The sequence below is a fragment of the Maniola hyperantus genome, chromosome 12, assembly GCF_902806685.2.
Source record: "Maniola hyperantus chromosome 12, iAphHyp1.2, whole genome shotgun sequence".
In the NCBI taxonomy this organism is placed as follows: Eukaryota; Metazoa; Arthropoda; class Insecta; order Lepidoptera; family Nymphalidae; genus Maniola; species Maniola hyperantus.
In genome coordinates, this window is record NC_048547.1 from 9,212,945 (window position 1) to 9,238,579 (window position 25,635).

Here is a 25,635-nt window from a genome sequence, read left to right on the forward strand (position 1 = left end):
TTTTTAATTTCAGCTATTTATATCGAATCAAATGATGTCGATGGTAGAAAATCGTATGCGCTGATTTTCACAAATGTGATTATTGCTCACGTAAATTATTATACCTATTCGACGAACTCAATTTGAGCTGAAGATCAATATTCATTGCATCGCGTCGTTTCATGCTCGCGAAGTGATACTGTTAGTGTTGATTTATTGCTATTGGTGGAACTATTTTCACTACATATAACTGATTTGTCTAATATAATGATCCTACGTTTGTATTGTGAGAATCTGTATTATTAAATCCAGTCTTCTGTATACTATACAGTTCTTGCAATTCACGAAGGCTAGTGAACTTTACTTGTGGTAACCGCGTCGTTTACATGGTCATTGCGTAAGTGTGCGTGCATGTCGGACCAATTAGTCGCAAGCAAGCGCTGTCAAACGCACACATTTAGTGCACCTTACGTATACCGATACGACTTAAACACAAGCATGAGTCAGTGGCCTTCGTGAAATGCAAAAACTATACTAGCTGAAAAGACTTCGTCCGCGTGGATTTAGGTTTTTAAAAAATAGCGTGGGAACTTTTTGATTTTCCGGGATAAAAAGTAGCCTATGTCATTCTCCACGTTTTTAACTATAATGATGAGATTTTAATATCATAAATTTCAAAGTGTATGTCTGTCTGTCTGTCTACTAGCTTGTTAACCGTTTATATTTGTCCCGGAAAATCAAAGAGTTCCCACGGTATTTTTAAACATCTATATCCACGCAGATAAAGTCGCGGTATTCATCTTATATGATTATGTATTATTGTATGATTGGTGATAGTATATTGTATAGCAAACTTGATTTAGGAAGATTTTATTACATATACTGCTTAAAATAAATAATTATGGTAAAAAATAAGCAGGTATATTAGGTATATATTATAATTTAAGCATTGTTAAATTCGTTGCTTAACCACAACATCAAATTAATCGTGGTATGTACCCATTATCTACATCAAAATATGTCGTTGCTTAACTTCAAGAAAAACCCACAGAAAAAATATAAAAAATGAAAATCCACAACGTGCAAAGGATTCCACGGAGAAGTACGCTTTAGAGCTTTCCCCGAGGCTCTTTACACGCATTTTATCTAAGAAACAACCTAGGAAATATTAAACACCTGTCGCGCGTAGGTAATTTTACACATGAGAAACCAAGAAAATGTTATACCTACTTACTCTGTTATGCTTACGTTCGGGTGCAACTCACTTTGCCATAAAGACGTTATAAGGGAACTTAATAATATGTTTCCAAATTAGCGTGATCAACCCATCACGGCTCAATACAGAGCACGGGTCTCCTCTCAGAGTGAGAAGGGTTTGGCAATAGTCTACCACGCTGGCCATGTGCGGATTGGTAGACTTCACACACCTTTGAGAACATTATGGAGAACTCTCAGGCATGCAGGTTTCATCACGATGTTTTCCTTTGCCGTTAAAGCAAATGATATTTAATTAATTAAAACGCACATAACTCTAAAAAGTTAGAGGTGCGTGGCCGGGAGCGAACCCCCGACCTCCGATTAGAAGGCGGACGTCCTAACCACTAGGCTATCACAGCTTTACCAAATGACTCATGACAAAATGTACGTAAGTATATATAATTCAATGTTTTCACCTTTACCTATGTCATGTTAAAGTAATGAAAAGAGAGAAATTTACGTATAACGTTAATCAATAATTGATTTATTATTATATACATATTGCTTCGGGGGGTGTGCGGATGTGCGGGGCGTCCCCACCTTGATTGCCATCTCGACCTGTCGCGTATTATACATAGTACGACATGTATTGTACAATACACAGACAAGTGACTAAGCTTATCTGTGGTACAATAGCACGAAAACCTTCGTGTGCGAGTGCGACTTGCACTTGACCAGTTTATTTTTGTTCCAATCCAATCCAATCCAATCCATCAGCCTGTTTGCGTCCACTGCTAGACATAGGCCTTTCCAAGAGCGCGCCACCAAACACGGTCCTCCGCCTTCCTCATCCATCCGCTCCCCACCACCTTCTTCAGGTCATTGGTCCAGCGGGCTGGAGGTCGTCCCACTACGCTTACCGGTACCTACGCGGTCTCCACACCAGAACACGTCTGCCCCATCGGCCGTCGGTTCTGCGACAGACATGACCTGCCCATTACCACTTCACCTTGCTAATCCTTTTTCGGTCGCTTTTGTTCTTCTGCGAATTTCCTCGTTCCGGATTTTATCCCCGAGAGTGATACCCAACATAGCTCGCTCCATAGCGCGCTGAGAGAATTTTAGTTTATTTATTTTTGTTAGTTACCTAGCTAAACCTTAACGGTAGGTAACTTATGCCGCCTGACGAGCAACTGGCCCTAAGATGTCGAGTACAAGGATACTAAAAAGTTTCCTTTGGTGTTGCTACGTGTCGCCACAACAATCCTCTCACGCCAAGGACGACGTAAGCACGTCCGCATTAGAGCTTCTTACGAAACCACCGTATGAAGCCCTTGACGACATAATTTTGCGCCAGGGAATTAAGAAAAAGGTTTTAGAGAACTTGAAGGAAATAAAAGTACTTACAAGCGCTTGTAAGTACGTTTTCAAATAAAAATTAATGAGTAGAAAATGTGCTTTTATGAAATATTGTGTATCCGTAATTACAACTTTAAAACCCCGACTCATCAACCCAACCCCAAATATCGACTTCATGTCTTCGTCCTCCGATACAGATTCACTGCTGGTCGTAGTACTTCTATTGTAGAGATTTTTACATGACACGATCTTGCGCCACCTAAGTCCAGCGGTTTTCCTGCGACTCGTTTGAGGTTATCTGTTAACCTAGTGAGGGTTCTGCCAACGCAACGCATGGGTTTTCCGGTGCGAAGTTGCCATTCTAGCACAACAAAACAATACAACACAACTCTGTTAGGACACCAATATCTATCGGTTATTCGAAATATGTGCCCCGCCTATTGCCAGTATTGCTGCACTATTATTGGGATTCGGCAAATGATTCGAGTTCGGACAATTTTACGATAGTTCGGCATTCGGCAAATCAATTGGCCACACTATTCGGGATACGACGAATGTCTTGTGTTTGGTAACTTTTAAATTATTGACAAATCAGCTGGCCGCCTGTCTGTGACAGCGAATTTTTCTCCCTGCTAGTGTATTAGGTAGATATATCCCGGAAAAAACAAAAAGTTCCCGCGGGATTAAAAAAAATCATAAAGAGCTTTTACATTGGGGTTAGCGCGAATGTACGGAACGATATAATTGACAGCGGCCACACAATCCGCGATATCACGAATCAGTTGCCAATTTCCGATAGTGGGGTCAAACCATAATACCCGAGGGCAAAAGCAGTAGAATAATATTTGACATCATTGAATCTGCATTTTTCACAAACGTATGCGATGAACTCGTCTAAAAGGCATCTCGAGTGTAGGTACGTCTCTTTACACGCACTTTATGAAAATAGGATGAAGATATCACTTGAAGGTATTAAACTCTTGACTCCCTCTTTGACATGCAGGAAGCTATAAAAAATGTTTGAGGTAGAGTAATTTCTAACATTTTTAATCTTATAAAGAAACCTCCCATATTTATATTTTCACCAGCGTGAGGGCCAAATCTAAACTAGTATAAATAGCGAAATTAAGGTTTTGATAGTAGGATTAACAAATTTTATTGGTCTGTTTAATTTTATAAGATCGTGTTTTATAAATAATAGGTACATAATAGTGTTTTATTTTGTTTCAGTTGCCTCAGTCCGCGTTCAGCGTATTTTTATGAATTTCCTCCTAGCGGTAAGTAATAACGTAATAAGTAGTACAGATATTTATTTATACAAATAAATAAAGTTGCAGTGTCTATCTGTGATTTTGAAATGGTTACTCTCCTATTTTCTGATTCCTCGTAGATGACGTCGCGGGAATTATCTAGTACAAACATAATTGAAAATGTAGAGCTTTATAGAAGCAAAGAGTTTACTTAGAGAGATTATCACTACCCATATTATTATTATTATTTTATTTTTATTTTTTTCTGTATCTTTTTTTTTAATTTTTTTTTAATTTTTTTTTTAAATATTACAATAAAACTTAAAGCTATATTATTATAAATGCGAAAGTGTGTTTATTTGTTGCTTTATCGGTTTCTCCTGCAACAGAGCAATGGATTGACGTAATTTTTACCGTAATTTTTTATTTTAAACCCCCTTAGGGATTTGAAATTTGTGTAGTCTACGCGGACGAAGTCGCAAACATATAAGCCAGTATGAGATATAAAAAATAATCTTTAATTTGTTTAGATAATTGTCTCGGTACTGCCAAGAAGAAGGTTACGACGTTTTCAAGACTGCTCCGTGGACTAAAGTCCCATAGAAAAGAGAAACACGGTTCCTGTTCGCCGAAACACTCGCACAGCCCTCGACAGGGGCTGCCTCCACAACGGGTAAGAATCAAGTAATTACATGATTGCCCAAAAAAAGAGTATAATTTAGGATTCAGTGTTTCTTTATTCCACCATAACTTCTGAATTTCTAAAAAGATTTGGATGGATGGGATATCGTTAAAATCCTTACATCAACCCGAGTGACACTGGCTATAATTTTCACATAATATACACAAACCCGATGATGCAAACCGTAGCTGTTGGGTTTTTTGAAAACTTTTTGAACAAGACGTATATCGTATACATACAAACTTGTTCAGTGCAGGCATTTAGAAATTATAGTGGAATAAAGAAACCTGAACCCAGAAAACAGTACACTCTTTTTTAGGCAATCGTGTAAAAATAATTTTTTTTAGCAGAAATTACTTATAAATATTAGTCTAGAGAAGAATTATAATTAGCTCAGTAGTCAGATTTCCCACGAAAAACACGTTTAGGTGTGCAAAACTATAAAAAGTCTTCATTTATAACTGCACGTTGATTTAGGTTTCCATCATCGATCGATCGATCATAATCATTTTTGTGTTTTTTTATTTTAAGCTTAGTCACTTAAGTTTACATACCTAATTAACTTTTAAGGTCTTGTCTGAACGAACGTTAACTCAGGTAATGAGTTCAATAGATTCCGATTTTTAGTAGCTATAATTGAAAATAAATAATTAAACTCAAAGTTTAATTAACTATGCATGGCCTAAAATAGGATTGTTGGACTGCTTTCTGTGACCGTTCGTTTTTTCATAATAGTTTTTTTTCTCAAGGAACCTCCAGATTTTCATATTTCAGAGAGAACATGATTTATGATAATACAGTTAATCTATTATGAAATTACAACATTTGCATCAGACAGACATTTATACGAAAGTACCAATCTAACAAGCAAAATTTGTGTCAGAAAGCCAAACTATATTTAACAAAGCAATGATAATGCGATGAAATGTGCTATTTTATACCTGCTTAGAAATCGACCATTGCTATTTGCTATTTTGTAAATAGAAAATAATAGGTACATAGAAAGTCATTAGAAAGCAGTCTGTTTGCATGTAGTGAAGTTTGTGATATTAGGCCAAGAAAGGGCTATAAAAAGCCTATAACGAGTGTGATAGATGTGTTTGAGTATTTCATAGCCATAACACAACATAAATATAATTTTAGATAATATAGTTGTAGAATTATAGTATAGATATTGTAACTATTACCTGTATTACTTATTACATAGTTGTCATACTTAACATATAATTCTTTTAGTATAATATTATTTTGTACTGGTTAACATGTTATGAATTGCTGATATCTATAATTTACCAAAGGTAACTTTGGAGCTTATATAATAAATTTTTTTTTTATAAATAAGCTTATAGTAGTTATGAGAATTCGTAAAATAAATATTTGAAGAACGAAAATTATTGTTAGGTATACCTAATATTCATACTGAAAATGGCGCCCTCGTAAATTGTATCATTATAACATAACATCCTGCAAAATGCATACTACATGGTGGAACGGGACGGGAAATACCTCCGCATCTTCAATAACATCGCAGACAAAACGTGTCTCACACAGCAACGTGTAACCGAATCTTAGCAAAAGTACGTAAGCTCGCGTCTGCCTTCCCTTTTTTTCATACATTCCCTTTCCTACCCCCATCCGCCATTATGTTGATCCGGCGCGACGCCGGTCCTTCTTTGACATGCACTCCCAGCAATTAGTATGACGCGTCGTGCATTTGTATGCATTGCTAACATGCCCAGTTTTTTGGCTGACGAGGGGCATTCAGTTAGGGAATAGAGGGAATAGTTTCCCTACGGTGATTGCAATTAAGCACCTTTTCCCGAAATTTTGTTGAGTCAAACTCCTGCGTATTTTTAGAAAAAAATATTTTACTGTAGTGCATCACCAAATAATAATTGTGATGAATCGTAATTTGAATTTAATTTAATTTAAATGAACCAAACATAAATCCTCTTAGTAATAAAGCCAATGAATTAACCTAAATTATTCATTAAAAGTCTAAATTAGACAAGAAACTCAGCTCTTGAGCTCTCACGCGACGAAGGCTCTATAAATGTAAAAGTTATTTCCATTCCATTACACAAGAAGGCAACTTCATGAACTTTCGCTGAATACGCAACTCATCCCGACCGAATTAAGTGGTACATTTTTCCACGTCCACGTATATTTATTAATCTCCACGCCGGGGTACGTCACCGCATGCCGTTGAGAAATGACGGCTGCCAAAGCTAAGTCGGTTGAGCCAAGACGGCGCCTGAATTATGGCCGTTTGTTGGGAGAAGGGATGAAGGCCATTAGGGCGCGAGCATAATCCTTATCGCGCAAGTTGCACTTAGGATTAGTCCTGTCAGAAGTTGCTTTTTTCGACTATTCGAGGGGCTTTGTCCAGCTGTGATTAGGGGATTAGAAGAATTCTTTATGGATCGCTAAAGGAATTTCCTCGAAGGATTAAATGTCGTGTGCTACATAATTTATTGTATTTTATTACTTTTTTATTTTGTACCCCTTCCCTAATACTTCCCGTATACTGCAGTGGACTAGATTTTAAGTAGGTTGGCATTTAGCCATACCAAATACCAATGTATTTTAGTAAAAATAATAATCAGGTTTTTATTATATCATCAACATTTGAGATAATCTTTTATAGATTTTTGTTGCAACGCAAAATGATGTTAGCAACTTTTAACTTTGTAGTTGTACAGATTTAAATATTATATTAACAACAAAGTAACATTGGATGGCCAATCTGTAATCTGCTCCAAAATACAGTAAACTAGCCGATATTTTAAATTTGTAATTCCAAAAAAGTTCTTCCAAATAAAAATCATCGTTTGCCTATTCACGTAGGTAAGTAGGTATACCTATTTACCACTTTCTATAGGTACCATACCACCAGTATTGAAGCATTATGACTTTATAGATCCCCGATATCAGTAATAAAACTTTATATTGGCACATTGTTGTGGCTTCTGCCAACATTCTGTAGATCGTAAATCCCTAGCGTCTTGTATCGATAAGATTGTATTGTGTTCTGGGTAACTTACAAATTTCATTATTCAAATAGGTACCTACTTGTACTTATACAAATTGTCTTTCAGGTTTTTTGTACTTTACCATTGTAATCTTTTATGCATTATTAATAACTGGGGATTTAATACAAGATGCATTTGTCTGTATTGTATTTATAAACAGTCTGTAACTTTTAATTCATAATATTGAGGTAGTCTCCATTTTGTATTTAGTCCAGCTGCAACATTGTATCTAGGTTCATAATATGAATTTAATTGAGTTAAAGTTTGAACTTTCAAATAATACGCTACACAACAAAGGATATCAGGGCAAAGTGGTGCTTTAAAGTTACGAAACTACAAAAGTTGTTCCTCAGAGAACATTTATCACGTTTACTGTAGTAATATTTTCAGAGCTCTGCTTATGACATAGATTACTTTCTTTGTACGTCAGTTACGTGAAAGTTTATTTCGGTCTGTTTTCCATTCATATTAAAATCTGCATTAATTTGAATGTTGCTAGGCCAAGTCCAGCCCGTGTTATTAAAATATGGAGTAATCCGTTTTCCTTGGTAATAAAAACATACGATGTTAAAATTATATGTGAATTTTATGCAGTAGGATATTCTGAATTTATTTAGAAAAGTGACAAATAAAATGTTTGCTCTCCTCCAATTAGGTACAACCTTTTGTGACTGCAATGGGTTTTCCCATTTCAGTTTAAGATTAATTTACCTTTAGGTATTTGTTTTAAAAATGCCTTTGTATTTCTGCGTAAATAATAAATATTGTTGTTAGAAATGTGTAGTGAAAATCAATTTCGTTAGGAGTTTTTAGTGTTTGTACCAACTACTCGTAGTAATAGTTTGTACAACTATTGTTTTTGAAGATCAATAGGTAGGTAATAATAAACAATTAGTTCACAAATAATTTATTTTACATGATCATACAAAGTAGATCCAAGGAGAATACAGAGTGAATACAACTTTAGTTTTCCTTGGATCATTTAAAAGGTTTAAAACGCCAGGCAAATCGTGGCGCTTACGCCTTTCTCTGAGATGGAACCAAAGCCCTAAATCAGATAAAAAAAGATTGTTTCGATCTCTCTCTCCATTCGGTCCCTCACGAATGAAGATCGTGATCAGCTCTATGGTATTTCTTTCAATAAACGTCAAAAAATTCGCTACCTACTGAACTCAGGAAATCCGTCATCAATCATTCGCAGTTAACGAAAAACGCTAAGGATATCTGCATCACAATGAGCTTTTATAGGCACGGATCAATTAATCATAGCCCGTACAATGTTCACCCATTAACTTCGTACTTGATAAGGGAATAATGTGAATAGACGAGGACCATTTCTGTACTACCCGGAACCTAACTTGGACGGTCTCAAATTTATAGTCCTATCATTTTCACATCCATTGTAATTACGATAATGCCTTTTGTAAATTTCATTTCTGTTTCCTTATCCATTTTAATCGGTGTTTGTGGTTTTAATTTTGGGAATTCGTAAAAATTGGTGAAAAGATCTACATATTTACGTATTTACGTTTTATTTAAATTCCAAAGTTTCGAATTCTAAAATACAGTGGCTTTGAATACATAATAGTGACAGTGGATTATAGTTATCTTTACATAATTATGATGTTGGTTTTACCTACTAATATTAAATTAAATATCAGTTAAGTAGTTTTAATAATATGTATAATATTATTAACTTATAAGTGAATTTTCTATGTAGGTACGAACTTTTCTTCATAGACTACTAACTTAATTTATAATGTCTCTAAACTAAATCAACTAAATTTTGGTCTCTAGTAACTTTGTTAGTCTCTTTATATAATTTATCAAATTTACATTACGCAGCAGTGATTTGTAAAAAAAGTTTTGCCGCGTCAAAGTCAACTTTCATTAACTACATTTGTAAAATTTTGTGAACAATCTTTCTAAGATAAAATGTCTAGTCTAGCGGGTGCTGATAAATTACTCGAAAAGTTATAAAAATAACATGACTTAGCTGAATTTCTTTCTTAAGTGTTGACAAAAGATTGCCTAATCAGAAAAATATGATGATAATTATTTTATTTTCTACGGTAATTAGAAACGGTTGATTTTACTTACTTTAGAATATTAGATCTTATTTTATAAAAATTTGGCTTTTAGTAGTAAGAGTTTTCATTATTTGTGCTAATTTTTGTATCCGTCGAGTAGATGTCTAGTTCTTAAAAATTGTGTAGTGTAAAAATTATTATAATTATTTAAAATAGTTTAGAAGAGTTTTTAACGATTAATGCTTAATGATATAGTAGGTATCTACGTACCTGCCACCATGTTATGTAAACTCGTGTAATAATATCAGTATTAATGATTTTATTTCGATTTTTCAGCATTTTTAATCATTCGTACATTCATTGTATCTATATCGAAAATCACTACGGCCTACGGGATTTATCCCGTAGACTAGTGTAATAATATGAAACTTTCCTTCAGGTTGACACACCGGACAGCGTGCTGCAAAGTGGCCTAGGCCTCGGCCCAGGCCCCGATACAGCTCTGAGGTCCATGGTTGACCCCAGAGACTATGATCGCCTCCGCTTCTTTCAAATGAGTGCCGCCCAACCAAACACCTTCGAAGAAACGATACATAGGGTGAGCTTACGTTTTCCTGCAATGAACTGCGTTTGAGAGACTTTGCTATTAGAAAACAATTTATCCTTCTGATGATAAAAGACAAACTCTGAACATGAAGGGTTATAAATTAAAAAAATTGCATAGTACTATGATAACAAATTAATTAATTATTATATGGAAATTCTTTGATTGGTTTGGATAGGCTTAAGTTAGGGTTCGTAGCAAAGGAACTTTTAGATAGATTTAGTTGCAATGGCAAACCAGTATCTCTCAAACCATCAGCGCAGGAAAACTTTTCTGTTATGCTCTGGATGGCAAAATGCTTACATTATAATTGAAAATATAGAAACAATGTTCATTAAGTTTATAAACATGCAATATTTTTGAAATTTTGCATAATGCTATCGCTTTTATCTAGCAAGAAATTATAAGCTTTTCTAATTGTGCCAAATTTATGGATCTATTGTATACCCAGGGAGTACACCTATGTAAGTTTTTTTAATTAGATTTTTGCCAACAGAGTCGTAACAGAATTCAAAATTCAAAATTTTCATTGCATACTTCCTTTGGTTTATATTTGGTATGCTCAAAGAAAGGAGGAGGATCTACCTGTTCATATTTTTGAATCACCTATTCAAATTTCTACTTTCGATCTCAATGTTGTATTACGTAACACGTGATGTACTTTTGTAAAATAATAGGTATAAGGACATGTTTGTAGCACGCATTATTGCACTAGTCTGTTGTAGAATTGCACGAATTGCACGATGAATTTTTCAAGTGCATGCAAGCATGCTGTCAGTTTTTATTTATTGTTCTACTGAATTTTAAGGTCTAAACACATTTGCGCTGCGCCGCACGACTGCAGCGCCTTGCTCCATACAAACTACATATATTACAAACTATACTTACTTGCAGCGCCGCGTCGCGCAGCGCAGCTCAAGTGCGCACAGAAATCATTAATATTACCTATTAGGATTTCTGTGGCTAGGACCTTAAAACATAAAAACAACTTTGTCAGTGCCACCTTATTGTTTTAAATATATAATTTAATTTAATATCACCAATCACCATACTATTTTGTATAGTTTTATTTATCCATAAAACTATTGAGCCGATTTAATTGACGTTTTCACTGTTGAAAATTTAGTTTAGATTATTTTCAACAATGAGTGAATACTTAGTGCCTAAGGAATAAATTTGCGTAAGCATAGGTATTTATATAAATTAATAAAAGAACGTAATCTTTTGTTGTTTAGAATTTTGCGATCTGTTGTTTTACCTTTTCTCACTTGCAGCTTTGTATTCTATTTTTTTAACTGTTCAATATTTTTGTTTTAAAGCTAAAACAGCTTGAATTTGGATTTTTTTTTTTGTTTTTGTATACTCTATTCAATAATATGCTTTGTGTTCAGTACGTATTTAGCAATGTAACAAATTGTACATAGGTTGATATTACAATTCTTATTTAATAAGTTATATTGCTCAAAAGGGAAATAAATGTGCATCTATTTTCATTGTTATGAATAAAATTGTTTGTTTCAGTTAAAAGTTCAGGAAGCAATGAAGAAGAAAGATAAACTGGCGAGAGAGCAAGAAGAGGTAGGTAACTAGATTTTGAAACATTTTGGAATTTCGATAACCACAATAATTATGTTGCCGCTACAAAAATTATGTTGAATTAGGGTGAGTCATCTGAGCCCTCAATTGTTCCTAAGTTGATGTCAAATGTTCATTTTGCAGTGCTATGTAAGCGTTATCAGTATAGGTATATAATATGCTGTTTTTTAGAAGCAGCAGAAAAGCAATATTTTGAAGTAGGTAATTGGGTAAAAATTCTCTTTACTTTTAACTAGCACCTTAGATTAATTAATGTAAGGCACCCTTAATCTTACTGGGATGGGCATGTGAGCTGAGCCTCGGCTAATCATGCCCTAATCTCAGGCTAAGCCTATTAGAGGCACTTGTATCGCTTCTCTGCGAAACTTTGGAAGCCCTTTACTGGGTAGGTACATTTATACGTTCGTCGTTCGCTCGTGAATCTACTATTCTTGAAATACCAAATAGCCATAAAGTCTACATAATTGCCTACAAAAACAAACCTTACGTCAAAAGAATAAAAGTCAATTTGCTGAAATAATTCGCTTTCATATTACCAGAGTATCATTGCCGAAATCGATCATTGAAATTTAACTGCGGCAATAAACAATTTTGCTGGGTTACGAGGAAGTTTCAGTTCCGAATATAATATGAAATCTGATAGCGTTCATGTTTCGTGAGGAACATTATAACCTTAATTAAATAAAATCGGTTACATATCCATTGTGTTTAAAAAATAAAGCAGATATCCCGTAACAAAAAAACGATTCGTTAATATGCCGCGTATGGACCAATTAGAGTTAATTTTCCATGTTCCATCCAAAGCGAGCTTTCATGTCCCGAAGCCATGCAGATGATAAGTGACCACACCATCTGCATCGGTATGAAATCAGTATACAGCTTGTCCTGTCGTATGCCTAGGTAGGCATACGACCATAAAAACTCAAACATGAGCTGCTAAAGCTGGACGCCTGGCAACCCTAGTCGCGACTTCCCACAAAACAGCAATGAATTTGCGCCTTTAACAATTTACAGTGCCACCAACTTGTTCTGTCGTATGCCTAGGTAGGCATACGACCATAAAACTCAAACATGAGCTGCTAAAGCTGGACGCCTGGCAACCCTAGTCGCGACTTCCCACAAAACAGCAATGTATTTGCGCCTTTAACAATTTACAGTGCCACCAACTTATCTGTTCATGTGGGCAAAATTGGAACTTGAGTGGCGTCAGCCGCCATTTCAAAATCTACACCGATGAAGTCGCATGTATCAGCTAATATTAGAATATAATTAAGCTATATTGAATCTCCAGCACGATGGACCGATATAAAAAGAGATAACGATATAAAGAGGCTGGCGGGAAGTGGCTGGATGAGGAAAGCTGAGGACTGGATGTGGTGGCGCTCCTTAGGGAAGGCCTATGTCCAACAGTGGATGTCCACAGGCTGATGATAATGATGATGATATTGAATCTCCGCTATGTCGAAAGCATTTTAATTTTGTTTTCTTGGTGATTTTTTTTAAAATTAGCAATACCATTACCACCACTAGCCACTAGCTGCGTACCCACCTAACGCACAGGCTCGCGCGGCAGCCTCGCGAGCCAAATGCCTCGGCTGGTGTGGACGTGCCTCGGGCTTCCTCGGGCGCGCGTTTGCTCGGCTGAGCACGGTTTGGCCCCGAGCCATCTGTTGTCGGTAAACTTGACGCGCTCAAAGGTGCCTCAGTGAGCGCTGTGTGACAGGTGGGGACGGTTATGATTTGGCTCGCAGGCAAAACTACTTCAACTGTCCATTTCGAAAACTCGCGGACTTATGATGGCTCAGCCTGCCTCGCGAGGCGGCCCCGTGTAAATTGAACAAAACTACTGAGGCTGCCTCGGGAGCCACCGCTCGCGATCTGGACACCGAGGCTGCCGCGCGAGCCTGTGCGCTAGGTGGGTACGCAGCTATTAGCGACGCTGTCACCTGAACAGATAAGTTGGTGGCACTGTACGTCCTTTGAGTAGTTTTTGATTGGCAACTGGCAGTTGATCGTACCAGGTACTATTTGGATTTCCGATTGCCAAACTGTCAACGTGGCTCAAACATCGTATTTAAACGTCGCAAACAAACGGCCACAAAGCTATCACCGTTACCATAGGTATTACCTAGAAATAACCACCCGAAACGCAATTTTGTTCCATGACATGAAATCTCATTTGCACGAGCAGACGCGCAAATCCTCTCCCATTTGCTGGCACAGGTAGGTACCGGTTCAGTAACAAAACGTGCATAAATTAAGTTAACGTTCAATACTTTTCTACTTACGCGAAAGTGGTCGTTTTATTACAGCCTCTGAATATTTATCGCCGTGTTTGAGAATAGGTACCTCGACACAAGCACATTAAAATGCAAAATTATTTTCGTTAACTCTTTTTTTTCAATGTTAAATCTTGGAACACCCATCGTGCGACGTGAACTGCATGACAGTACGTCACAGTGATTGCGCGCGTACGCGTGTACGATTTGATACAACTTGATAAAAATGACACTGTCAATAAACCAGCTACTCAGCTCGTGTACCGTCTTAAAATGGTACTTGGGAGTTGGGGGAAAAGGCGTGAACGCTGAATAATGTGCGCAGGATCTGCTCTGCTGTCGTAACGCGCTGTCGCCGTCAAGTTCGCAGTGTGGCGATCATCATAAAGTTCTATGACAAAAGCTGTCTCTCCCCTGACCCGTTTATGTATTTAAACTTTTGTTTTTCTTTGTACGTTTCTTTAGCTGAACATATTTATTTATGTTATAGGTAAACTAAATGACTCCCACGCATATTATGTCCGCGTAGATTTAGGTTTTTAAATATCTGATGGGAACTCTTTGATTTGCTGGGACTAAAAGTAACCTATGTCCTTTGTCGAGATGCAAGTTGTCAATGTACCAAATTTCGTCAAAATCACAGAAAAAGGGATAGATACACTTTCGTATTTACAATATTAGCCCATCTCCCATCCATCATTATTATTACTCCCATCGGCGGTGTTCCCACTAGATTACAACATGGGGTTATTCAAGGGGCGGACCAACAAATTCCTAAAAGGCCGGCAACGCATCGGCGCGGCGGTTCCTCTGGTGCTGCAAATGTTTATGGGCGGCGGTAATCACTTAACATCAGGTGACCCGCCTGCCCGTTTGATCGCTATATCTATTTAAAAAAAAATAGCATGGATATGGTCCACACGGACAAAATATTCAATTCATTCATTCTATAAAAATGCGATAGGTAGGTGGTAGCAAGATTTTAAATTGGTTGAAATCAAGCCTTTCACATTGCATCCATAATAAAATGGTCAGAGCCAACAAATTTTGAGCCCTTTTCATTATAAATTCCTGCAAAAAAAGCTCTGATCGCTTCGACGTTCAGTGATTATGCAAATTAGATACCTACCTGCCGTTAGCCTTAAATTATAACGTCATTACGAAAGAACTTTATGGTGCTTTGCGCCTTATATACTGCAGTAGGTATTATTGAGATCTTCGTTTAGGTCTTTCAAGGAAGCAGCTTTATCAGATTTTTTTATAGCGACTTTATTTTTTTATTATAAAAAGCCTTTGCGTGTAAACTAATAAAAAAATGCATTTGCATACCGAAAAGAGTCTAAGTAAAGTACGAGATGGTGCGGTGCGGGGTAGGGTAGCGCAAGTGACGTGCGTCTTGATACCCCGATTGCCATCTCGACCTGTCGCGTGCTATAAGTATTTCTTATATCTTGCTAAAAATTGCTAAAAATCAGTCTTATTTCTACTATTTCTGAGATCACTGATTTGAGTAATTTGGCTCTCAGATATAAAGCGCGGGACACACAAGAGGCAATGGTCGTGGGCATGATTACAACGCGGCGCGGGCGCAGCAGGCGCGCGGGCTTCCTGATTATACAGAGGCACATGTGTTTATCTTGACCCGTCACTTATATGCATCCTTAATAATATTATAAATGCGAAAGTGCGTCTGTCTGTCTGTCTACTCATATACAGACGGTTCAACAGTTTAACAGATTTTAATGAAATTTGGTACAGAGTTAGCTTACATCCCGGGGAAAGACATAGGCTACTTTGTTATTTCGGAAAATTAAGGAGTTCCCACGGGATTTTTAAAAACCTACTTCCACGCGGGTGAAGTCGCTGGCATTATCTAGTTTTGTATAAAATACTAGATGATGCCCGCGACTTTGTCCGCGTGCATCATTTTTAAGCGTGGACTTTGTCCTTCCCCGGGATGTAAGCTAACTGTACCAAATTTCATCAATATCGGTTAAACTGTTGGGCCGTGAAAGGTTAGCAGACAGACAGACAGACAGACAGACAGACAGACAGACACACTTTTGCATTTATAATATTAGTATGGAAGTATGGATAATCTTTTCGTAGGAAGTTTCATACGCAGCGTTTAGCTTTCAAAAAGCTAGTGTGAGGTGGTCGTAAATAATCCTAACATTGATATTATTTGTTATTGTTTCAGATATTACGAGATATTAGACACGGTCTTATGAATATGGGGCGTGATGGTGTTCGCGGCCCTTTTGGAGGTATGACAGATTAATTGTGATGTAAATAAGTAATTTGTTTAGTATTTTAATTTTTAAAAACCAAAATCCTTCATGAACAGAATATCCTAATCTTTATTTACGAATAAAACATTGCCACACATTTACCATTTACATATACCTACCTAAACAGCTACCTACCGAGGAACAACAAAGTTACAGTACCCGGTAAAAAATATTGCACATCGACCTTTAGAAGAGCGGTTTCGTAGAGCATTGTGTCTGTCGTTGTGACTGACAAAACGTCGCATAGGCATGAGTGACAGAGACAACGTTTTTTAGACAATATTTCTTGCCGGCTACTGTAAATTCACTATAATACGCCCACACAGACAAATCTGTACGGTACAAACTGCAGCATGCGATGTGCACCGCTCGCCTTCCTACTGCTAGACATGCAGGAAAAGCAAGTAACCAAGCAAGCAAAATGCACCAACACCACATAAATTTTCTAAAACACACTCTACGTACAGTTCTTGCAGTTCACGAATCCGAGTGGCTCATGCTTGTCGTATCGGTATAAGTAACGTACACTGAATGTGTGCGTTTGCGAGCGCTTGCTCGCGACTGATTGGTCCGACATGCACGCACACTTACGAAATGCCCGGGTACCCGACGTAACCACAAGTAAAGTCCACTCGCCTTCGTAAATTGTAAGAACCGTACCTTTCACTCCCACATTAGAGTTATTATACAATGTATAATTGCAAAGTGTATTACACGATGGGAAGGCGAGCGGTCATATTATCGCATACTGCACTTTGCATAAGTACCTACCATAGTACACATTCGTCTGTTTTGGTGGATTATAGCAAATTTAGCTTGTTGTTTCTTCTGTATAAAGGACTTCCGTAAAGTATAACATCTGCTTCTATGCTCGGCAACGCCATTGAAGCTGAGTGGAGCGTGTGTACCTATAGTAATTTTGACCAATCAGTTTTTTGTTGGATGACGGAATAAAATTATCTCGGCATCTGTCAATAATCGGCAAGGTCAGCTCAATATAATATGTCCACTCCGCTCCGCTTCAGTGTCAGGCACCCCTAAGCATTAAGGAAGCATCTAGACCGAGGTGAACGCGTATCACTCGGTCGATGCTTCTGCGTTTTATTTGACCCATCTAGGTATGTAAACGTAATTAAGATTCTCTAATCTTAATTTTATGATGAGTAGGTATTTCTTTAAAAATCTTTTAAGTTGAAATCATAATTAATTAAGATAAATATCTTATAAAGGTTCTAAGGATATACTGTTCATAAGGGTTTAAGTACAATATGAATTAAGAATTGTGTAGATGAAACAACTGTTCACTCTATAATTACCCGTGCTGAATTTAGTTTTAAATGTTCGTTTTTTGAAACACTGGTTTGAATCACACAATACTTAATTTGCACAAAATTTGTCTGTTTTTTTACGATGATTTTACTGATACGAATGTCTTATAATGACTCATGAATAACGAATTTTTCATTTACTAAAAAAGAGGAAAAAAGTTTTATGATAGGATATTATGTTATTGTACAGATTGTTCTCATTACAGCAGTGGTTACATTTTAAGTAAATGTTTTTGCGAATGCGACTGTGATTTTTGAAATACTAATTTAACAAACTGTAACTCAGAGGAATATAATAATGCACTTGCAAACCTCTACCTCTCCCTCTGTAATTTAATTCAATGTCTGCAAAGTAATTAAAAAATGCTAACCACTACTGTCTTAGGCCCGGTCTCCACCTAAGCGCAGCGGAGAGAAGATTGTACAGTCAACCAATCAGATTTTTAAAAGATAACGTGATAATTTTTTCGCGTCATCTATTGTGAATCTGATTGGTCGACTGAACCCATCTGCTCTAGGTACTCTCCGCTTAGGTGCAAACCGGACCTAACGGTCTAAATTAATAATCAATCTATATGCAATCTATCGATGAGTTACTTAACAACATTGTTTTTAACAAACAAGAGCATACAGTTTTTAACAAAATAACAACATTGCTAAGTAACTTATCGACAGATTATAGATTTTTAATTTTGGCCGTAAGTGAGTGTTCACGTCAAAAACGCGGGCGCAGCTATTTTGGCAGGCAAAGTGAACAAATATCGCGCCAGCGCTTCAATGTGAACAGCCACTAAATAAATGTTTGATCGCCTTGTAATATTTTGACTCGAATTTATTTTACAAGCTAGTTACTTTTTTTTAATTTCTGCTTTCGTGTACGCTAAAAAGTCAAAATATTCAAGAATACAAAGGTTTATAATTTATTTTGAGGCATGATGCTTGCACGATGTTGTGACACTTAATTTATTGGTTAACGTTGCGGAATGCTTATTCTTGATAATGTTCAGTGTCTATAGATTTATCGTCCGGCATCACATTTCATTCGGTATGCTTTCGATGTGCATCTTCTCATCAATCATGAAATAATTCTGTACGCAAATAAGGCCTCACAAAGTTTCCACTTAAGAGAGAAATCGTTTTTTCTCAACAAGCGACTACAAAATATAATTAATATAATACATTGAATTTAAAACGGACAAAATGGTAGTGAATTCATCTTCATCCATCAAGAAATATGTTTAATTTGCGACAAAATGCTGAATGCATGATTGTTTTAAAATGTTTTGCATCAAACACGCACGGCTTCCCGATGTTCGTTAACAGCTTATTCGCAGTGTTATCAGTGAACGCGCCATTTTGTAAGAGGGAAAGTAACGGTAAACTTTTTTCGCAATTATGTTAGCACGTATATTTTTGTTTGCACTATTAAAAGCTACGCCATACAAGTCTAATTGAAGACTCGTTTACAGACGACACGTATATGTATGACGATGAAGCGAGAGGTCTCTCTGGAAGAGGGCACTGGTACGATGAACCCCCGTACGAGAGCGATCCTGAAGACTTTCTCATGGGAAGCGGAGCCCCCGCAGCTTCTTTCCAAAATGGACGTGTTTGTTTCACACTTAATCTCCGGAACGAGCCAAGAGGTGAAGGAGTTATATCTCTAAGAAGCGCCGGCGATATAAGCTTAGCGAGAGCCCCTCGGAGAGGATTAATAATTCCGCAGAGCGGTCCCTACCCGACCACCGTGATACCCTTGCGAAGTGCGCGAGATAGGGAAAGCGGGGATTACGCCGCATCCGATATCCAATCTATAGGCTCGAGGTTGTCGGGCATATCGCTGGAATCGAGTCGATCGGAACGGGATTGTAGAAGAGGCTACAGGCAAATGTCAGGTTATCGGATAGGCATCGACCCCTTATCTCCAGCGTCATCGGATTACGAAGATCAAGAAAGCGAAACAGATTCACAACATATAGCAACTGTACACAAGGTAATCGAAGAGTTTTTTAAGAAAGCATGACAAATTTAATAAAGCTGAATTAAATTCGAATTGCAGTTATTTTTTCCCCAATAAGTACCTTTTACTATTCTTTCAGTCAGCCGAAGAATGTGACGGAGTGTCAAATTTAGCAGGCAAAGTGCGAGGTCTCAGACAAGACGTGCAACGGAAAATATCAAGGTTAAGACAAGAAAGGGGGCCCGACATGCCTTCAGATCTGCGAACAAGCGGCGATCATGCGTTTCCATGTTCTAACAGTTCTTTTGAAAGTCTTCCCAGCGGCTCAGGCAGTAGTGAGTGGATTTATTAAGTTTTTGTCTGTGTAATATAAAAACATTTGTAAATAAGTTTGTCTTTCCTTTCTTTGTACCATAACGCCCACTATGTAACAGATTGTATGTATATATGTAATAAATACCTCCCCACAGCTAATCTCGAATTTCCTACTAAAACCTGAGCTTAAAAATAACAGCAACAAATACCAGTGCAAACGTGTGACTGCAGGTATTTTTGATTTCATTGATCGTTATGGCTAGAGATGGCATGTTATTTAGACCCCTAAGCAAACTCATATTTATGTACAGGCACCCAGGCATTGGTTCGTGCCGGTAGTAATCATTCGTCTCTCTCGGCAGAAGAAAACATAGAATTAAGTCCAGCGGGGCGGAGTCTTCTGGTACCGCAAATGCTGTGCCGCGCCCGAGCTCTTGTCGATTATCTGCCGAATATCTACGAACAAGATGCCTTGAGATACAAGGTAATATTTCAATTTATATTTTATTAAAACAAAATAGGAATATCGAACATATCTAAGATATGGCTGATAAAATTTTGAATGAATTTCAGGAGTAGGTAGGATAGTAGTGCTGTTGCACTATGATGGGGTTTGTATCTACAACCCGAAGATGACGTAACAAACTTTTCTTATATTTTGTCATGGATTTAGAAACGAGCTTTTGTGATAACATTGAGGCTTCAAATACAAATAAAATTTTGAAAACGACAAAAATTGAGTCTTGTTTCTATAGCATCTGTAACTGTCATTATGATTTTAATTATTATGAAAACATATTGTTAACAGAAAGGAGATATAATAGAAGTCATCAACATGAACGCTTCCGGGATCTGGCGGGGAGTTCTTAACAATAAAGTTGGCAATTTCAAGTTTGCTAATGTTGAAGTACTTTCGGAAAGAGATACAATGAGATCAAGGTCGTCAAAATGGTGTAAAAGCCGTGAAAGACTTTGGGAAACCAGGCCGAGGACTGTTGAAGAGTTGTTGAGAAGGATAGACTTACCGGAGTATATGATTGCTTTTTCAAGAAACGGATATGAGGACATTGAATTGTTTAAAGAGATTGAGCCATCAGATTTAGACTATTTGGGTATTATGACTCCTGATCATCGTACACGAATCCTTGCCGCTGTACAACTGCTGCACCAGCTTGAATGTAAGTTGCATGACATTTTCATTTGAGTACTATCATTACACAACTGTTCTTTGTATCAGGACCATCTTAATAAGGACTAACTTAAACCTAAACTTAAATTATAATTATGCTGATTAACTACTAGGATAAACGTCGACTCAAAACGTTGACTTTGACTTTGACTTTGACTAACTAAATTCACACTAATAGTAATTGCGAAAATGGGTCTGTTTTTCTGCCTATCTGTTTAATCTTTTCACGGCCCATCAGTTTAACCGATTTTGACGAAACGGATATGGGTTACTTTTTACCTTGGAAAATTGAGTAGGTAACTAGCGGGGTTTTAAAAAACCTAAGTTGCGGTCATCGTCTAGTTTTTAATGAATAAACCTAATCCCTATCTATTCATAATTATGTGAATTTTAAAAGTAAACAGTAAACAACTAAACTTACGAAAAATAACATCGAATAATTATGTTTTCTAAACTCTAATAGTAGTGTATTATTAAATAAAGTAGTGTAATTATTTGATAGGTGGCGAAGTCGAAGCTGAAGGTGAAGGAGGCGGTTCCAGTTCAGAAGGTGGTGACTCACCTTTCGGTCGTCGTCAATTTCCACGGGACTCCGGCTGCTACGAAGCTGGAGTCGGGGCCGGCGGAGTCCGTGTACGAACATCACCACTCGTCCATAGAACTGAAGAACCGTTACATAGGCCGCCAGAGCCAGCACCCCAAGCCAAGCGCTCAATACGTCGTCGCCAACCCGATGATGCCGAATGCGATAGAATCGAACGGTATCCTGGGACGGTAGGAGAAAAGAGCAACGTGCGCAGCGCTGGCTTGCCCGGAGGTGCGCGCGATGATACCTGTGAGTCTGATCATAAGCTGAATGTTGTAAAATTCGTAGCAGGAGGAGAACCTTGCGCTTCAGAGAAAAGTAGCGATTCAGGTGTGAGCAGTTCTTCGTTAAGTTCCGGACATCCACATCGTCCCTGAGCGAGGGCCGCCGCGCCCGCGCTGGCGTAGACGCTGGCGCGGGCGCGGGCATCTAATGCACCGTCACCCGCATCCACGGATTCGGAACCTCCCGTTCATCCTGAAGACTAAAAAAAACTATGTGAGACATTATAATTAATTGATTTTCTTGTATAAAACGTGTCTTTAGATAATCCGACTGGAATGTACTATTTTATACATTCCGTGACATAAATATAATTACTAGGTATTCAATCGACTTACAATTTTTTGTAAAGGCCTAACCAGAAACTATCGTTTTTAACGACATGACTGCCAATTTCATATTTTACATTTTTTATTCGGCTCCTTCATATCGTATCGCGCGAGTCAAAGTTTATAACAAATATAAGAATTTTAGACAACACAGAAACGTATGATTTGAAAATAATAAAATAATTGGTGACACCTGGAATATTATGGATTATATTATTTATTTGACAATAATAATAATTTTTAATACAAAAAACAAAAATACCAAACTTATTCTAGAACATAAAAATTACAAATCGAAAATATCATCTAAACCACCGCAACGAGGCAGGGTGCCCAGAACGCTGGCAGCGTTACCTCGTTGAATGGCCAGACTAATATGGTGACCGAGGTAACTGCCAGCCCTCCGGTCCCCCGTGGATTCCGCGAGACGGGACGAAAGGTCCTTAAAAAAGGATCTAGCATCCTCGCCCCACGAACCCATGGTCTCCACCCCAAAAGGCACAAATATGAAACTATTTTCTATATTCTCATATTATGGATTATTGGATTATATTTTCAAAATGTTAATAAAGTTTATACTTTAAGAAATAAGACTGAGAATAATGTCTGAATTTTAATATTTAGTTTCTTTTTTTATTTTCGATCGTGTGGTTCAATAATAATAATTTTATTAAAAAAATATCAGGTAGCCGTACCTATCTATTAAAATGTCTACGCCTTCTTCTTGTGCAAATCTTGACGCCTATATAGTTATTTAGTCTTTATCATCAGTAATCATTGCTACATGGCTTTTAATTTCTAAACCAATTATTTTTAGAATTATTAACATCTTATATTTTTATAAATTGCATAATAATTAAGTATACCTATGTGAAAAGCATCTGACTCGTTGGTTTCTTTTTATAATCCCACACATTTAAATACTTTAAAAATTAATATACTGCAAGCGGCTCCTTAACATGGAATTCCCAACCAATGATCATAGTTTATTTAATGAAATAAACTAAACAAAGGTTTCTTATTAATGAACAATGCAGTTATATTCCTACTAATTATTTTTGAAACTTTGACACAAGTGATATGTGGACACTATTTTCTGAAATATAAAGCATATCATGGTTGAAACCAATTATTATTATATTATTTTAGTTGCTGTTACACTGAATTTATTTTCTTCAACATGCGTATACCTACTTCCACTTCCGTGACTTTATTTTAAAATATAACATGGTTGAAGGTCAATTTATTACCTATGTTCTGTCGCAACCTTATAGAAGAAAGAATGTTGTTGATTGTAATTGAAATATAGAACAATATATTTTCGAAGTGTTGCATATTCTGAATTCTTATCATATTCTAATTCAATATCTGATTCAAAGCAGCTTAATATTACTATCTTCATTTCCTTATAATATTTCAAACATAATTTGAACAGAAAATAAATTCTCTTTATGCATTTAATTTGTATTTGATAAGTGTCGGCAATAAGCCAGTTGATGGTGAAATTCGAGGCGTTCAAAGCGCCAATTTTCATAGCAATAATATAATTGTACATAAAAAATAGATAGGTTAATTATTATTATTGTATGTTGACATTTTTTGTAACTTTTTAAGAGAGCTTTATGCGGCGTACCGCATGTACATAGATCGTTAGTTTTTAGGTGGGGTGAAACGTGAAATTAAAAATTTCTCGCCAATTATGCAATTATCAACATAAAAGTGAACTCCAAAACATTTCCATAAAACGGACAGTGAAATGAATAAAAACTTAAAAGTTTGGATTGAGTTGCAATCACAACCATTTAAACTTGTGTTCACGAGCATTAATTTTTTAAAATAAATTAAAACTATTTGAAATTAGAAAAAATATATTGTTTCCGTGCCATTTGTTGAAAAAATAAATCTAATTTCTTAATGTCAATGTTGTACATAGATGGGACATTCAAAATACTGTGTACCTCCTATTTGTATCCTCTACTTAATGATGTATTCAATAGGTAGGTATATTAAGAAACAAATTCGTGTTTTATTTCAATGATTCCAAACAACATTCACATTACTTTATTGGCGAAATACATACACTATTCCCGCAAAATAAATTAACGAACTTATTGAAGTAATAGCTAAAGTATCTTATTTTGATATGGATCATTGTAAAATATTTGATCAGCTAAAACTTGAACTTACCTCATATCGAGATAGAATTAATCAAAATAAGTAAAATAGCCAAAACCCGTTCAAAAAAATTAAATAAACATTGTAAAATTAAGATTTTGAAACTAGCAACTTACTGTAAAATATCTTCGCAATCCTCGGTGTTCACTTTTGTAAAATTTGTAATTTTTTTTTTAAAGATTCTCTTTTTGATTACGACAGTGAACTAGTCCGAAATATAAAATGTACATAGATAGATGTTTGTTACCTGTATATTGTAGATAGATCATTATTCATTATTCTTTTTACGATTATTGTATATTTAGTAATTTCATCTTTATAAAATAATGTTAAATCTATTATTATTTATAGTAAAATTATGTTAAAGACGCTCAGGTAGAAAGGTTTAATTATCCAATTTGGGAATTTTATTGTTATAAGATTGTGATTCCGATACTTAATTTGTAAATTATACCTTTTATTTTAATTTAATTTTAGCCATACATTGCAGGTATTGACTGTACTTTTTGTAGCCATATTTATATTTTTTTAAAACAGAAGTTATGTGTAAGTTTCAAACTTTACAAACAAGGATTCTGAATAAATAAATCCAAAATTAATGTATGCTAGTCGTTTTATTCCTTGATAGCCACTTATCAAGTATCTTCTTCTTCTAAATTTCTTTAGTAGGTACTGTAATTCAATCATTCACTACATTATGCCTAGTACTAAATAATATTTAAAGCAATTGTTACAACTCAGTTTTTAGAGTATACCTACCAAATAATTATAGTAACGATTCGTTGTGCAATCTAAGCACTTCTTTACATCACGAACAATAGAGAACTTTAAAAGCACTGGTGCATAGCTTTGTTTTGTTTTCAAGTATTTAATGATGGCTCGGGGAAAAGTTGTTTAAGTTCATATAATGTTAGTGATTTTATTTTTCAAAAACTGTAATTATCGGAAAGTCTAATTGAAGAGCCCAGACTCAGAAGTCCCTTAGTCCAAAAACGTCGTTTTGAGATATTTGATAAGTGTTTGAAAAATCCACCCTTATTTTTAACTAAGAGTGAACCCACACGATGCGTTGCGTTGGCGGTACGCGCCTGAGCGATGCCGCTGCGTCACTCTACATAGAAATCGCTGTACCATGCCACACTATTCGTTACGACGTGACGTGCGGCACGGCA

At 36.4% G+C, this 25,635-nt stretch overlaps 1 protein-coding gene across 5 annotated transcripts in view; it reads left to right on the forward strand.

Moving 5' to 3' along the window:
* SKIP (Shal K[+] channel interacting protein) overlaps window positions 1-25,066 on the forward strand; it is a 149,360-nt gene extending 124,294 nt beyond the window's left edge. The window contains exons 4-13 of one of the 5 annotated variants that reach the window (XM_034974026.2): window positions 3,766-3,812; window positions 4,316-4,458; window positions 9,969-10,127; window positions 11,655-11,711; window positions 16,209-16,275; window positions 19,097-19,620; window positions 19,727-19,922; window positions 20,214-20,386; window positions 20,711-21,080; window positions 21,594-25,066. In XM_034974026.2, the coding sequence (XP_034829917.1) occupies window positions 3,766-3,812; window positions 4,316-4,458; window positions 9,969-10,127; window positions 11,655-11,711; window positions 16,209-16,275; window positions 19,097-19,620; window positions 19,727-19,922; window positions 20,214-20,386; window positions 20,711-21,080; window positions 21,594-22,054 (2,197 nt within the window). In that variant the 3' untranslated portion in view covers window positions 22,055-25,066. The remainder of the gene's footprint in view (window positions 1-3,765; window positions 3,813-4,315; window positions 4,459-9,968; window positions 10,128-11,654; window positions 11,712-16,208; window positions 16,276-19,096; window positions 19,621-19,726; window positions 19,923-20,213; window positions 20,387-20,710; window positions 21,081-21,593) is intronic. The other 4 variants (XM_069502089.1, XM_069502090.1, XM_069502091.1 and 1 more) reach the window with 4 other exon arrangements.
* Window positions 25,067-25,635: the final 569 nt, after the last annotated feature.